General features: G+C 45.1%; 1 protein-coding gene and 1 long non-coding RNA gene across 3 annotated transcripts in view; one reads left to right on the forward strand and one right to left on the reverse strand.

The window, feature by feature from the left end:
* KPNB1 (karyopherin subunit beta 1) overlaps positions 1–12088 on the reverse strand; it is a gene marked incomplete at its 3' end in the record, with an annotated part of 28161 nt that extends 16073 nt beyond the window's left edge. Inside the window, exons 1-9 of one of the 2 annotated variants that reach the window (XM_082704737.1) lie at positions 11523–12088; positions 11362–11420; positions 9002–9184; positions 5442–5642; positions 4412–4564; positions 2275–2334; positions 1592–1681; positions 1123–1233; positions 238–339 (exon numbers count right to left, since the gene is read on the reverse strand). In XM_082704737.1, coding sequence (XP_082560863.1) covers positions 238–339; positions 1123–1233; positions 1592–1681; positions 2275–2334; positions 4412–4564; positions 5442–5642; positions 9002–9184; positions 11362–11420; positions 11523–11562 — 999 coding nt within the window. In that variant the 5' untranslated portion in view covers positions 11563–12088. The remainder of the gene's footprint in view (positions 1–237; positions 340–1122; positions 1234–1591; positions 1682–2274; positions 2335–4411; positions 4565–5441; positions 5643–9001; positions 9185–11361; positions 11421–11522) is intronic. The other variant, XM_082704736.1, reaches the window with a different exon arrangement.
* A 105-nt stretch (positions 12089–12193) lies between these two features.
* The window catches only part of LOC309850659, a 46137-nt gene continuing 42111 nt past the window's right edge, over positions 12194–16219 (forward strand). The window contains exon 1 of the long non-coding RNA XR_014304388.1: positions 12194–12637. This is a non-coding gene — a long non-coding RNA (uncharacterized lncRNA). The remainder of the gene's footprint in view (positions 12638–16219) is intronic.

Raw genomic sequence — 16219 nt, forward strand, 5'->3', positions numbered from 1 at the left:
TCCGTGTGTGTAGCCTGTGTCCGATAGAGGCCGAAATGTTCAGACCCAGCTCTCCTTCACAAACAACTCAGAGCCTAAAGGATTTTAGAGATTGAGTTCAGCTATTCCCAGTCACCTATAACAGAGCATCAACCAGCTAAAGAGTTGCCAAGTCTTTTCACAGAAACTGTTCCAGAGCAAACCAACCCTAGACAAAGTCTCACAGCTTAACCAGTTCGATCTGCAAGGTTAACTCACCTGTTTCGTGAGTGTCTGTGTGAGGATTGGAACCAGGTACTGTAGTGCTCCCTTGGCATAAAACTTGCTGGTGTGCTCAGGGGGTCGTCCTTGTTCTGCTGCCTGAGGAGAAACATAAAAGCAAATTCTGGACGGCAGCAAACAGGCTCCTATAGAGGCCTACAATGCGAGCTGCCCAGGGGTTTGTACAGAAATACACAGAGCAAAGGTAACATCCTCTGTGATCTTTTGGAGGTCCTCGTTTCTTTGGTCTACTTCAATGGGATTCTTTGAGGCCATACATATAATCCACCTTAAAGGGCCAAGGCAACCTTAAGAACTACCTTTCTTTTTCACAAGCCCAATTTATATTAACAAGCTGTCATCTAACTAACCTTCGGATCAAGAGATGTACTAAGTTTACGTAATGATGTCAAAAATAAATCTGTGTTTCTTGAAGTGTGCAAGACAAGGCTGGAAACAAAGCTTGAGTTCAAAGATTGCAAAGTGCAGAACTAGCCCTCTTGTCTCTATGGAATTTCTTCACCAAAGTTAGTAAGCTATCAATTATGCATCCCATGTTTTTGTTAGGACTTCCAAAAGGAAGTAATTCAGCACTGCACGTCACCTTGTTAAACTGTGACTGCCTGCTGCCCCCTTGTGTTCATTGTACTAATATCAACATTTATAACATCACGTCTGGCTGATCGGTAAAGCATGAAATGCCTCATTACAGGTCTGTCTCCCTCCTAAGGGGCTCTGGCTAGCAGAGAAAGCAAAATCTCTACAAATGGAGATGCCCTCTAAGCCCAGTCAGAATGAGGCTTTCCCAGAGGAGACTAATGCCCACAAAGGAACTATGTCAGAGAAACAACTCTCCCCGCTCCGACTCTCTCCCAGGCTCACCTCGGAAGCCTCAATGGCCAAGTCCATTTCTTCATCACACACATTGGACCAAAATTCTATCCCTTGTAGGGCCACCTCATCAATGTCACTTTTCATTGCTTCAATTGTGATCTTAAGAGGGAGGGAAGAAAAAAGACATCCCAGACCCCAAGTAAGTGCTGGTTCGAGTTAGACCCCTCCCACTTCCAACCGCAAACATTCAAGTGTCAAAAATGTAGATTTATGAAAGCTGGGTCTGAAATGAAGGGTAGAAACAGGAAAAAGACTTTTAAAATACACTCTTTCCCAGCACAAAGACAGTACAAGTCTTTCTGGCACATTACTGATGGCTTAAACATAACACTCCGACTCAAGGAATTTCCTTGATTTCATAATATTAAGGAAAAAAATTACAGAAATGACAAAACAGCAAGAACGAGGAGTTTTACAACCAGTTACATGCTCACATACATAAAACAGAAATACTTACAGCAAAAAGAGCAGGACCCATATACGTCTCCATGTACTGATAATACAAGGACATTATCTTTACCAGATTCTGTAAGGCAGCCACTCGTACCTTTCACAAAAAAAGATTAGTTTGCTATTTAGTTTAACAACCTACTTTGAAAAAGTTAAGTCACATAAATGGGTTAGTAATGTAAAGGGTCAACTGAGTAATGTCATCTGGGTAATGTCAACATTTCCCCCCAAATCAGTCTCTTCTCTTCCCTTTTTTCCATCACTGTTATTATTTCTTTTTCCTCTTTCCCCCCCCCTACTTTAAAGGTGCCTGAGGAACCTACAGAGGACTAAGCTCAGGAATGCCACTCAGACTGGATGATATTCCCACCTGTTTCAAGGGTCAAGGTTTAGGTTACAGCAACAGCAAAGCTGTTTGAATGGCTACAATGAAAATCAATCACTTGTGTAACTTACAGCAATTAAGTAGCAATGGTGATCAAAAACCATTTCTTCCTTAAACGTTTTTAAGAGGATGGCAACTTCCATTATGTTAACTTTCCAAGAACTGTTTTTCCCTCTTTTATTAAGAATAGCATTAGCCAAACCTTATTTCTGAAGCACCTGATTCTCAACATTACAAACCACTATCTAGAGATGGCGTTTCCCAGGAAAGACAAAGCTAGGTTTTTCACCGGAGCTTCCACTCACCCTTGTATCTGGACACTGCGTGGCTTCGCAGACCACCTGCATGATGAAGTGCCTCTCGGACTGCGAGAAGAACAAAGATCAAGAGAGTAAGTAGAGTATCAACTGCATATATGGAGACTGCTAGACTAGCTCTTCGGAGAAAACCCTGTACCCCCCTCAGGGACCCCATATCCCTGAACCAATCAAGCAGCTTTCCCCTGACACAGCAATGGCATCAGGAAGGCTATCAAGAGTCTGCCTCCCGTATCTACTACATGACCCGCCCTCGAAAGAGGTCCCTAATCTTTTAATCCCCAAAATGACCTTCACAAACAGGACTCCAAGGAGGAAGTAAATAGGAAAATGTAGGTCACAGGGTTTAAATTAAAATGGTTAAACCCCCCCCCAAAACCCTACATTAGGAAAACCCATTTTTTTGTATTTAAAATTTAAGAGAATTCAAAACATCTGCTTTACTTCAACATAAATTTGTTTTCTGGGAGATGGCAAACCCCCATCAAATATAGTAAGATACAAGAGAAGAGAGCAATGAAATAATTTGCTACTATTCCAAGTCTTCTGAAATCTTAAAGGAGGGAGTCTATCTAGAAAAATTGCAATTAGAACTGCAATTTGCTTTGGCTTCTTAGACCTCCCTACTTTGTCCACAATAGGACCAAGAAATGGCAAAAGGCACAGCTCAAGTGTCAACAAACAAATATACTTGCAGACCATATAATTACTGATTCTCAGCATAGATCTAAAAGAACTGAAAGCAGGGCCTCAAAGACCTATTTGTATACCTGTGTTCATAGCTGCATTATTCACAATAGTCAGATGAACAGAAGCAACCCAAATGTCCACTGACAGATGAATGGATAAACAAAATGTTATCTATGGTATATACATATAACAGAACAGTATTCAGCCTGAAAAAGGAAATTCTGATACAGGCTATAATGTGTATGAACCCAAGACATTATGCTAAGTGAAATAAGGCAGTCATAAAAGACAAATTCAAACACTGTATGATTGATCCCACTTAAATAAAGTATCTGGTGCAATCAAATTCATCGAAACAGAAAGTAAAAAAGTGGTTGCTAGGGCCTGGCAAGGGGAGAATGGGGAGTTGTTCAATGCAGAGTTTCAGTTTTGCAAAATGAGAAAGTTCTGGCAACTGGCTGTAAAACAAAAGGAATATACTTAACACTATTCAACTGTACACTTAAAAATGCTTAAAATGATAAACTTTATGTTACTGTATATTTTTTACACAACTTGAGCAATGGGAGAAATACTTTCAGGCAAAATAAACTTTGTTTATATATTAATTTTCTCAAAAGTACCTTCCAAGGAGTTATGAAACAGACCAACTCACGTAATTTTTTTAGGGGTGCCTGGGTGGCTCAGTTGGTTAAGCATCTGACTTCAGCTCAGGTCATGATCCCAGCGTCCTGGGATCAAGTCCCATGTCAGTTCCCTGCACAGGGAGGAGCATGCTTCTCCCTCTGCCTCCACTCCCCCTGCTGGTGCACACTCGCTCGCTCTCTCTGAAAAATTTTTTTTTTTAAATTAAACTCTATATCCAACAAGGGGCTCAACTTCAAGACCCCGAGATCAAGAGTTAGATGCGCCACCAACTAAGCCAGACAGCTGCCAGGTTTTTGGGTTTTTTTTTTTTGGTTTTGTTTTTTTTTAAAGAGTGAACATTATAAACTCCCGTGTTTTTTAAGATTTTATTTATTTATCTAAGAGAAAGAGAATCTCAAGTAGACTCTGTGCTGAGTGCAGAGCCAGGCATGGGGTTCAATATCAGGACCCTGAGTTCATGACCTGAGCCGAAACCAAGAGTCAGAGGCTCAACTGCCTGAGCAACCTGGGTGCCTTTAAAAAAAAAAAACCAAAAAAAAAAAACCTTTTTTTTTTTTTTTAAATCCCAGAGCATACACACACTTTGATCTGTAAAAGGAGAAACCTAAGCTTAGAAACAATTCAGATCACACTTTTCCCAAAAGCAAAAACCTACTCCGTGGCCATTTCTCACATAACACAAATCTTCACTAGAATGGAAATGAGTGTACCTAAACAAGATGGTTCTTTCATTTAACTCTTACTTCTTCCCTTCTGAACATACACCTTTTTGTCATAAAAGACTCACCTCTTTGTCAAAGTTTGCTTTGGTGAACTCCAATGAGTTCAGGAGTGCATTTGTCGCCGCCAGCTTCACATTATTACTGGGCTCTTCTTTCCTCATCCCCTGGATTATAGCAGTCAGAATCTCATTGGATTTATCCTGTAGTTGCTCTGGGTCCTGAAACAAGCAGAGAAGTGCAGTGAGTAAAATAATAAGCTCATGACTAATCAGCAGTCCTTTTAACTGTGAAATCCACTCGAGTGAGTATCCTGACTTTCTCTGATCTTTTCCCACACATTTCCATTTAGGGACAAACCACCTGCAAAATATCCCAGGGCCTAGTAGTCCAAAATTGAACTAAAAAAAGTTAAATCCATCAACTTCATCTGATTTCTTAGCATAATGTTTCTGGGTATGAAGTAATGCCGTTTTTTCCTTCCCCCTTCTGTACAAAGGGACATGGCAGTCTGGTGTTCTTCCCAGGCCATCTGTATCAACTGCCCGGGCACAACACCTAGGCAGTCTAAGTCCAGGTCAAGTGCGGACTTCCTGTTTCATCAAGTTTGTATATGGAAACAGACACCCAGGTGGTGGCCTTGGCAGCAGCCACAGTCTCAGGAGCGCTACATTTCACAAACTGCTGTGCCTTCGGTGGCTAAGCCAACCACAGCAAGCGCTGGCAAAGTGTTTCTGTGAAATAGTACATGCAGAGTAACACAGCATGCTGAGGTACACTAAGGGATCCGAGTCAGGGATGCTCCACAACCAGCATATCCTCTTTTAAAAGTCTAGAAGCCCCACCTCTCCAAGCATACAGATTTCTACTCTGAGCTTGGGATCCTCAATTCTCTTTACTTTAGGGCATGATTAGCAATGTGAGGATAAATCAGCTATCCAAACACAGAAGTCTAGATTAAATAAAGCAGTACTACTTGCAAAACATTCTGTAGCAGCTTGGCTTTCTCCATCATGTAAGAACAATCCTAATACCACGCATGTCACAACTAGAGGGAATCAGATCTATGTGAAGTTGGATACAGAAGGCTGTACTTACTATATCTTGGCAAATGTAACCAATAGCTTCCAATGTTGACTCTTTCATGTGCTCTGTGCTGTTTGGGTTTGTGACATTGGCCACCAGCTGAGGAATGAGTTCTGGCCACTGGTTCACTGGGATCTCTGCGCAAGCAATACCAGCCACACATTGTGAGGCAGAACTAGGCCGGTAAGTTTCTGTGCCCAAAGTCTGCAAAACCTGCACACACATACACAAAACGAAAGATATCAATTTCTAAAACTATTTGAACACATTTTGCCTACCACGCTTCTTACATCAGTCTGAATTTTCTGTAACACACAAAAGTAGAAAAAGGCATATACAGTATAGTCAGCCGTCAAATAAAACAAACAACCAGCCTCACTAACACCAACACAATCAACATTGACCCAGAGCCTAGAAATGAAACCAATCGTTCCCTACTTCTAAAAGGACTTCTCCAAAGCCAGACACCTCATGTCAATGTTCAATGCAAGGTAAGAAAGTGATAGTCAGTAGGGAGACCATGTTAGAAGGCAAAGGAGACGACAAAATTCACCTTCTAGACTCCTTGCAGGAGGTACAATGTTAGGATGCTAATAGTCTTGTTTTGTGGACAGAAAATGTGAAAACTTCAGAAAGAACCCAATTCTGGGCATTCAAATGGTTCTAATTCACAGATCGTGGTTTAGTCTGATCTAAGGAAGAGATCTTCCAGCTCATGAGATGTGGAACAAGCTTCCTTTCCTCTGGTCAATGACAATTTAACACCTGGGGTGACTTTCATAGAAAGATCTTGGTCAGGGGACATCACTAGATGCAGATACAAAGTTACTTGATGTCACCAACACCTAAGAATGAATCCTTACTTAACTTCCAGTCTGGAAGGATTTGTTGTTTGCCCAGGAATCCGAGAACTCTTCTCTCCACCATCAACAGATAGGAAGAACTAGTTAGATATGCCAATTAAAATGGGATCCGGGGGGCGCCTGGGTGGCTCAGTGGGTTAAGCTGCTGCCTTCGGCTCGGGTCATGATCTCAGGGTCCTGGGATCGAGTCCCGCATAGGGCTCTCTGCTCAGCAGGGAGCCTGCTTCCTCCTCTCTCTCTCTGCCTGCCTCTCTGCCTACTTGTGATCTCTCTCTGCCAAATAAATAAAATAAATCTTTAGAAAAAAATAATAAAATGGGATCCGCTTATCATTAAATGGGTCTTGTTTGAAATGATTATCATACAAAGATTTATGTAAAGCGTAAAGGCACAGGTACAGATAAAGGATGAAGCCACAACTGACCCAAGGTTAATCATTACCACCATCAGCTAATTCAGTCAATGAACTCACTAAGAATCACCCGTCCATTCAAAAGGCAAACAGTTAACTGTTCCTGACATGAACACAGGACAAAGCGTAGCTGCCAGATATTCAGGCCAGCTCTGCTGACTGGGTCAGGTCACTTAGTATCCTGCTTTGTAGCTAATAATAATGAACTCCCCATCTTTCCCCCATACATTATACCATCATCCCTGCCCGCCCCACTGCCAACAGCTCTCCCAGTAACAACTGTTCTGATTCTAAATCAAGGTTTTGCTCTCTAGGGCTACCAGGTCGAGAATGGACTTTAAGAAAACCTGTATGTCAAAGACATGAAGCGGAGAGGCAGGGATGAGATGACCGGTCGAAAACAGCAGGGGCTGAACAGGTACCAACCCAAGTGACGAAGGGTTCCAGTTCAGGGTGCCTTTATACTACACCACACCATAACCTGGTACAAGATGAGAGCAGCGACTCCCACCATACCTTTATCTTTCTTCCTTTAAATGGCTTTTCGAAGACCCCTAGTTAATATTGCTTGAGGTGATTTAGAGACCATAAAAGTCCAACTCTTAAGGGCAGAAAGGTTGTTTTTTTGTTTTTTTAAAACCTAGGGGGTAACCCTAATAATAACAGCCAATTATCAGAAAGAGGGATAAAGGAGGGACCCCCAAATGTGTCCCAAGACCCACACTGCAAAAAAATAACTATCAACACTGAGAAAGTATTCTTTACCACAGGTGCTATGAAAGGGAAAAAGGGCCATGATTAAATAATTTTCTTTCATGCAGAAGGGTTCAACAACACATATAATATACAAAGTCTTAACCAAATTTTAACAAGTGTTAAATGCCCGAAAGAGCCAATTACAGTTCCAATCATGTCTCATTACATTTACTACTGCATGATTCTGCAAGATGAGAAACTGAATGGGCACTATAAGCACCAAGATTTCCAGTGATTGACGGAATAAACTTAAATTATATCAGATTACTGAAGGGAAGATTAAAATGTTATTACATAAGCAAACCCAATGTGGACAGAAATAGCTCCACATATTCCAAAAAAGATTCAAAATAAGTTGGCTTTCATAACCTAGTTCCCACAGTCATGAGTACCTTCGTGCAAGACTAGAAAGACAAGGGTATATAACTTAAAAGAGATATTGCTGCCTTAAGGCGCACAAATTTACCTAACGCTGATACCTCAAATCAGGAAATAGCAAATATGACGACATGTGCAAGTACACACTTAGGACCCCCTCCCCCACCGATTTCTCCTCAAATACCAAAGGCTAATTGCATGAATTACCATTTTCTGTGCCTTATCCACATAAGACAAACCACTAAAAAACCTCGTTAACTAGGGGGTGGGAAAGACATCTGTCCGTATATTCTGAGTTAACTTTTGCTGCAGCTAGAATTACGGATTTTAGCTCAACAACAAAGACACAAGACCTCCATGATGCAGAGCAAGGGACATTCAATTTTCCTCAAAACTCATCAATCCACTCCTTAAAGATCCTGATTAAAAGCCAGATGCTTCTAAACGAAGTTTTACATAATTTACTAAGTAGATAAAAGCATCATTAACTTCAAATTCTTATTTCACAAACTCTTTGGGCTTAAAAGGCGCAAGAGATTATTTAGTTCCCCTTTGAACTCCACATAGTGCCATGCCTAAACTACCAAACAGTGAATATGATCTATAGCACAAGTTCAGCAAGAGCAAGGACTCGATGACTACGAAAAAAAATCACATAGGAAGACAGGAACATCTAAAAAATAATTCCTGAGCCTCACTCCAACAAAACAGAATCTCTGAAAGGAGCTTGGAAATATATTATTGTTAGCAAATTCCCTTAGTGAGTCTCAGAGTTCAAGTTTGGGAACCACCAATGTGTATACCATGTCGATTCACCAGATTCTACAAATTCTGGCAACCAGTTAAAGGTGCCCAAACTGCTGTTTACTTTAGTTTCTGAAAAGAAATCCAACACACTCATTAATGGGAAATGACAGCACCGTACACACAAGCTAAACTGAGAAAGAAAATTTAAATCAAATACTACCTTTATCATCAAGTGAAGCTTAAGTCTCAGAAACCTATTACACCATCACCTCTATCCCATGTAATGACCAAAAAACTGACCAAGATGTTTCTTGTAGGGGGGTCCAGGAGGAAAGGATGGGGTGGGTGGGTGGGTGGACGGTGAGGTTTCTTATTCCCAGAGGCTGACATGACCAAAAGGAGAAAAAGTTACTTACATAATTCTTGACTTCCCGTCGAGCATTAGCATCAATTGCAAGCCACCTCTGCTGATACTGTGCCTTGATATCTGGATCTTTAGATGTCAAAGAGTTCTTGATTTGTAGACCAGCTGCAACTCTGGCAACCTGACTGTTTCCCGGATTTGCCAGCACTCTGGACAGTTCCACAAGGAAAGTGGGCTATTAAGAGAAGATGCATTTGTGAATGAAAGTATCTCCTGGGAATTTTACCAACTGAGGACAGTTTAAAGAGCACCAACATACTGGGGGAAACCGAAATTCTTCAGGATATATCATAACATCTCATAAAATGCTAAAATACCTACTTCAAGACTCCTATAAATGTGTTACATGGTACACAAGTCAGTCACCCATCACCTCACGCAGCCTCAGCATTTATCGAGGTACAGATTTTCCTATCAATATCATTCTTAGTGCTCAAATCTTCACATTAGATCACCCTAAAATAAAGCTTGACAATCTAGTAGTCAGAGGAGTCTTCTATTTAACAATGCCTGACACTCAACAAATACTTGTTAAATGAATGAATATGTGAAGACAGGATAGAATGTAAAATTGTTTCCCTAAATTTAAGATATCTTAGTCCAAAAAGATTAATATTCAGGGCGACTTTTGATCTCATGCAGGCAGGTAATCTTGGATAACAGAGGTAAATACTTACAAACCTGAAACATGGATTTAGGAAGCTAGTCTTCTCTTTTAGTTTTAAGTGTTCAATGAGAGAGGAACAATGAAAAAAGACTTACTTATAATTTTGATAATATTTAGAAACAGGGGAAAAGTGAAGAGATAAAAATGCCAAGACAAATTTGCCAAGAAAAAAGATTTTACATTTAACAGTCAACAGCTAACACACTAAAGGCTCCTACACATTTTGAACTTGAGCTGTCCACTGAGCATAGTGCATTTCTGAAAACCTTTCTCAACCTTTCATAATGCCCAGGTCCCCAAAACTACTCCCTCTAAAAATTTTAAGACACATTCCTCTTCCCTGCAGAAAGCTCTGTCCAAACCGAAGTGAACAGGAAAAACCAAAAGCAGACAGTTTCTTACCACTAACAAGTCCTGCAATCACATAAGATAAATCTTAAAAGTTTTATTAATTATGTACCAATAAGGAATGTTAGCAATACCACAAAGAAGTTAAATGTTAGGAACAGGATAAAAAGCTTCCTGTAAATGAGCAGAAGCAGAAACAGAAATAAACCCCAAATGGAATTATTATTGGTCTATGTTAGCAGGACAAATTCCTTTCTATGGAAAGTTAAGAATAAAAAGTAGTAAAAGCTAGCACCTAAGAACGCAATAAAAAAGAAAGTCATTTAAGACAGCTTGTATAAAATAAGCAGTGTCATTTTTTGGCTTATATTTCGTCTAGATTACAAAGGGACATGTTGGGTTACAATGTTATTTAGGCTTATTACCTATTACCTTTAAAAGATGTCAAGTATCCTCCACCTTTCCATCTGCTCCCCATCCCCCCCGCATAAGAGGGACATCAAAGGGAAACGTTACTGGCACACGGGCTGTTTCAACCAATCCAGCCCACATTTTATACAGAGGTCCAGTCTAGTGGACTTCTCTTCATTTTTTCTGTACCCCTTAAATATGAAAACGAGGAACTTTCCTCTGTGAATTCATCTGGGAACAGGCCCGATCAAGGATGTGCCTCAGCCTGTTATATGGGTACAACTTCAGTCTCTACCCATCGAAGTAAAAACAAAAAACAAAAAACCCCCAACCAACCCCCACCAAAAAATAAATAACCCGAAGAGGAATACCCAGGAAGGAACGGGAGGAATATTGCCGGAGTGGGATAGGAGGTATTCGGGTGCCAGGCCTGGCCATGAGCTCAGTACCAAGGGGCATAGCAAAGGGTAGACTCTGGGAAGTAGGTGCAGAGAATCACAGGGGCCACGGGACAGGAAGGAAAATCCGGCCCGGGTCAGAACAGGGCGGGCAGCTGGGCTCCGAGCTTCCACATGGCCCCTAGGCCCGGCTCCCCCACCCCCACCCTTGCTGAACACGCAGCGCCGCGCAACCTAACTTCCCTTCCCTCCCTCTTTCTCCCTCCCGCTGCACCGCCGCCCTCAGGCCGCACGGCGATTGGGCGGCAGTCACCCCGGCGCGCCGCGCCATTGGCCAGCTGCCGGGGCCCGGGGCGGGACACACCCACCGGCTTCCCGACGGCGGGGTTAGGTTGGACCGGGGTGGGGGGGAGGGGGACGGGATGGGGCGGGGTGGGTTCCCGAGGCCTGGGCCTCCAGGAGGGCGGGAAGGCCCGCACGCAGGGGATGGGTGGACGGCGGGATGGGACACGGCGGGGTGGCACGCACCAGGTTTTCCACGGCCGCACGCTCCAAGAACTTCTGCGCCGCTTCCAGTTCCAGCCGATCTAGGGGGAAGGAAAGTGGGAAGGGGACAGGGTCAGAGGGGCCAGGGCTTCCCCTCCCCCCACCCGGTCACCTCAGCCCGACCCCCGGCCCCCGCGTCCTACCGGGAGACACGGTCTTCTCGAGGATGGTGATCAGCTCCATGGCGGAGGTGGTGGCGGGGACTCCTCCTAAGACGACGGTCCGGCCTCTCGGGCGGCGGCTCTAACTGGGGATGGGGGTTGGGGGTCGGGTGGGAAGGGAGGGTGGGGTGGGGGGCGGGGGTCACCACAAGCCCATTCACCGGCTCCCTCTTGGTAGTCGCCCCGGCTCCCTTTCCTTCCTCTTTTCCTTCCTTCCTCCCTCCTAATTTGTTGCTGGCGGCGGCGGCAGCTGCTCCTCTGGCGGCGGGGGAGGGACCCCGGGGGTAGCTCAGAGCGCGGCTGGTGCTCGGGTGGCGGAGGGAGAAAGAAGGAAAGGAGGCGGTAAGTGAACGGCGGCTCGCAGGGAGGGAGAGAGAGGGAGGGAGGAAGGCGGAGGGATATTCGGGCCGGACCTCTCCGCGGCGGCACCGCGCTCCATGTCGATTGGCTGCCGCCGTGGCCACGCGGAATCCTCAATTGGCCAGGCGGTCAGCATTGAAGGGCCGCCCTGCGCCCATTCGCCCGCTGGTTTCAAGGCCCGGGTTGGCTGGGCGGGCAGCAGAAAGAGGCGCGCGGATTGGTCGGAGGGAGGGAGATTGGGGTGGGGCAGGCGGGAGCCGGCCGCTGATTGGGTTGGCCTGGTAAAGGCCTTGAGCGCAGACCGGCTGAGCGCTGGGAGGAGGGTGGACCAAAGGCGAGACTCCGGGCCCGCGTGATTGGCTGGGACACCAGACGTTGATAGGATAGGGCGCCGGGGAGAACTGGGGAGAGGAGTTCGGGGTCGGGGCCGCGGAAAGGCGGGAGGCGCCCCGCCGCTTCAGGAGCCTAGCGCGGGGCACGATGGGACGCCCCCGGGAAGGGGCGGAGCCGTGTTCGGGCTGCGGTTGGGAAAGCGCCGTCACTCCAAGGGGCGTGTTGAGGAGGGTTTCGCGGGCCCTAGCGGGGGAGGGGGGACCGTTAAAGCCTTGCACCGCGCCCACAGGAAGCTGCTCTCATGGCCAGGCCTACTTGGTATCAGGCTCTCAGCTGGGAAGGACCTTGAAGACCATGCGGTTCAACTTCCAGTTTGCAGGTGTGGAAACTGAAGCCCAAAGAGGGTATGCGACTTGTCCAAGATTACACAGTCGGTTAGTGGCCTGCTCGGGACTGGCCTTAAGCTCCCCTGACTGCCCTTGGTCTTACACGCAGCTTCCCTCCCCCTCGAGGAGGTGAATGCTAATACAGTTTTGAGGCCTAACTAAGGTGGGGTGGGCATCCCGGATGCCCCCATCCTTAGCTGCCAGCTGTTTGAAGGAATAGAAATGTTTTCAGCCTGCGAAGGTGCCTCTCTAAAGGCACACTCGTGAACCCGAGAGAGTGTGTTTGCAGGCATAAAGGATTGTTAGCTTAGTCTTTTTTAGTTCAAATCCCGCAAGAAATTAATGAAAGCCTTTCTGTATCAAAATGCAGATAAAGAAAGTGTGCATACATTGACCTCTGAGATTGATACATGGGTTTCTGGCGAAGAATTTCCTGAATTACTATGTTTTCACCATATTGAGTTAGAGTTAATGGGATGTAACTAGTTGAGAGAGCTCTTTACGGTATCTCTTGAGCTTGCAGAGTAATTACTCTAGCCCTACTGGGAAGACCTAGGAAGACTCTGTCCTTGCTCAGAGGGTTCCACCCAAGAATTAGGAAAGGTTGGCTAGCTACCCTCAATCTTTTCTTTGCTAGGGAAGTCTTTGCAGTTCTGCATCTTAAAGTGTGGGGACCATTCTCACCCATCCTGTGACTGCTTGGTTTCCTATGGCTTATTAGCAGCCCGCCTGACCCCAGCCTTTTGCCTCACCTATGAGCTCAGGGAGAGCTGCCCTATGTGTGTAAGTTATCTGGAATCAGTGAAGATTCAGTAAGACGACATCCATGGAAATCTTTTGAGTTGCCCTTATGTGGACTCCCCATACTACAAATGATCCACAATTCTGCCTCACTCCAACCCAGCTTCCTCCCGTCCCTCAGCAGTTTGCTCCACATGATAGTACCAGGGAAGGCAGATGGATTTTTTAAAGACCTGGAATAAAATGCTGGGAAGAGAATATGTTGTGCAGCAACGTTCCAGTCAAACATAAGATCCTTGCCAAAACCCAAGTGAAATGATTTTTTTTTTTTCAGTTGAGCTAAGGTTAATGATGGTGCTATCTAGTCCCTTTCAGAAGCACTCAACACTAGCCTGCATTCAGTGATGACACACAGACTCGGAAACAGACTGCCTGCTTTTATATCCTAGCCGTGCCACTTCTTAGCTTGTATGACTTCCTTTGCTTACATGGAAAATGGGGCTAGAAATTGTACCTACTTCATCTAAGGCTTTTGGGAAATCTTAAAATGAGTTAATACATGGGAAGTGCTAGGAACACTGCCTGACATGTTATATATGCCATATATACATTGGCTGTTATCTATTAAGCATGTATTTTGTACTAAGTGAGTGGTTCTTAGTCTTTGGCCTATTAGGGAAGAAAGATTTTAATTGATTAGTCTCACAAGTAAATGTAAAAGTGATGCCAAACCCTGACCCAGTTGGGGGCTCAGGGAAAATTTACCTGAGAAAGGGAAGAGTTATTCAGGTGGAGAAGGGAGGAACAGCATGTGTAAAGGTCCTGTGGTGGGAGGGAGCATGGGGATTATAAGGAACAGCAAGAGGGCAAGTAGCCCCAAAGCCCAGAGAAGAAGGGATTGAGGAAAAGTTGGGAAGTTGAGTAGGAGAAAGAGTATATGAGACTTTGTATACCATGCATGTGATTTTGTCTATATTCTAAGAGCAAAGGCAGCGAATCAAAGGTCTTAAGATTGGTGATGATAATGTGGATATTAGACTGGAAACAGGGCAAAGGAGATGCAGGGAAACCAGTTAGGAGGCCTTTGCAATATTCTGCGTAACAGAGGATACATGAAGAGAGGAGAGAGGTAGAAGTAATAGTGGAAATAGGAATAGGTATCAAAATTAATTGAACCTGGTAATTGATGGAAACAAGAAGGAGGTGGCACTCATACATACTAGATTTCTGGGCTGCACTATGCAATGGAGGGTGATGTGATGCCCTTGCAGTGTTTCCCAGGTAGGAGGAATTGGAGGCCACATGGTTTGGTAGAATGCACAGGCACATGGGCTTCAAGTTGTGTTTCTTGAGCTGTGGATGGTGTCCATGGGTTTCAAGATGTTATTCTCTCTAACTTTTTGAATGTCAAGAATACTCAGGTCCAGTGGACAAATTCTGAAATTAAAGAGAAAAACTGGGTTTCGTTCTTACTCTGCCCCATTCCTGCTGTATGATCTGGAACAAGTTACTTAACCTTTTGGATCTGTGAAATGGGAGAATCTCTGTCCCAGCACTGGGTGATCTGAGCACAAATGGGAGCCTGTCCATGGGGCGCTCACTGCAGGCGTCCTGCGCTGGGAGACGCTCACAGGCGTCTTTGAAGCAAGTGTGTTTATGAAGGGACGGCACCTGCTGGCGTCTCCCTACCCAGTCACCCATCCCACAGGGCACATGAGTGAGAAGATCCGTTGCCAAGGGAGAAGCAGTCAGCCTGTGACCTGATGCCCTTTCCTCCTGAGCAAAGCTAACGGACCCAAGATGGGTCAGACCTTGGCCTCCTTGGGGCTGAGGAAGAAGGGAGGTGAATTATCATGTCTGGAGATCTGAGTGCCCCCCTGCTTAGTAATGGGACAAACTGACTCTCCACACCACACTCCTTCCAAGTTAATTCAGAAAAGGGATCATTTGAGGGGCTCCTGCATGGCTGTTAACTGTCCAAATTGATTTCAGCTCAGGTCGTGATCTCGGGGTGCTGAGATCGGGCCCCATGTTGGGCTCTGCGCTCAGCAGGGAGTTGGCTTGAGGATTCTCCCTCTCCCTTTGCCCCACCCCTCCCTCCCGCTTGTGCACATGCGCACACTTTCTCACTAAAATAAAAACAAAATCTTGGGGGGAAAAAAGGAAGAGATGATTTGCAGAAAAGCAGCTGAGACTTCCTACTCTTTCCTCCTCAGTCCTCGGGGCAGAAATACTGTCCTCATAAAACAATCCTTCCAGCCCCCCTGCGGTCCTTCCCTGTGCTCACTAGGCTCTAACCTTCTTGTTCCCTGAACACACCTCAGTTTGAGTCTCAGGACCTTGGTATTGGCTGTCCCTTCCGCCGGGTCACTCTCCCGCCATTTGTTCCTTCCCATTCCTCTCTTAGTTCAGATGTCACTTCTTCAGAGAGGCGTTCTCTGATCAGCCCACCTAAGGCAGGTTCCACAGGTGCTGGTTGTGCCCTATTTGCTGATGATCAGAACTCCTCAGTACCGGCAGTAATCTGTCGGTGCGGTCTGTCCCCACCCCCACTAGAATGGTGGTCTACAGGAGCAAGACCTTGTCCATCTAATTTGTTCCTTAAAATTGTGCCTCACACCATAGTAGGTGCTCGGATATTTGTAAAATGGATGAAGCAGTAACTAAGCACGTAACATGTCCTTAGGGCCTATGAGGAGTGACTGTCTAGTTGTGTTAAAGGTGCTTCATAATTTACCTCGCTCTCTCTTCCAGTGTTGTCCACACTGGTGCCCAGGGGTACCTTTGGTCCAGTCAAGCCGGCCATGTGACTGTATCTCCCAGAAGTAGTTCATCATCTGTCCTCCAACCTGGAATCCC

This window comes from Mustela nivalis (genome assembly GCF_964662115.1).
Source record: "Mustela nivalis genome assembly, chromosome: 17".
Classification (NCBI taxonomy): Eukaryota; Metazoa; Chordata; class Mammalia; order Carnivora; family Mustelidae; genus Mustela; species Mustela nivalis.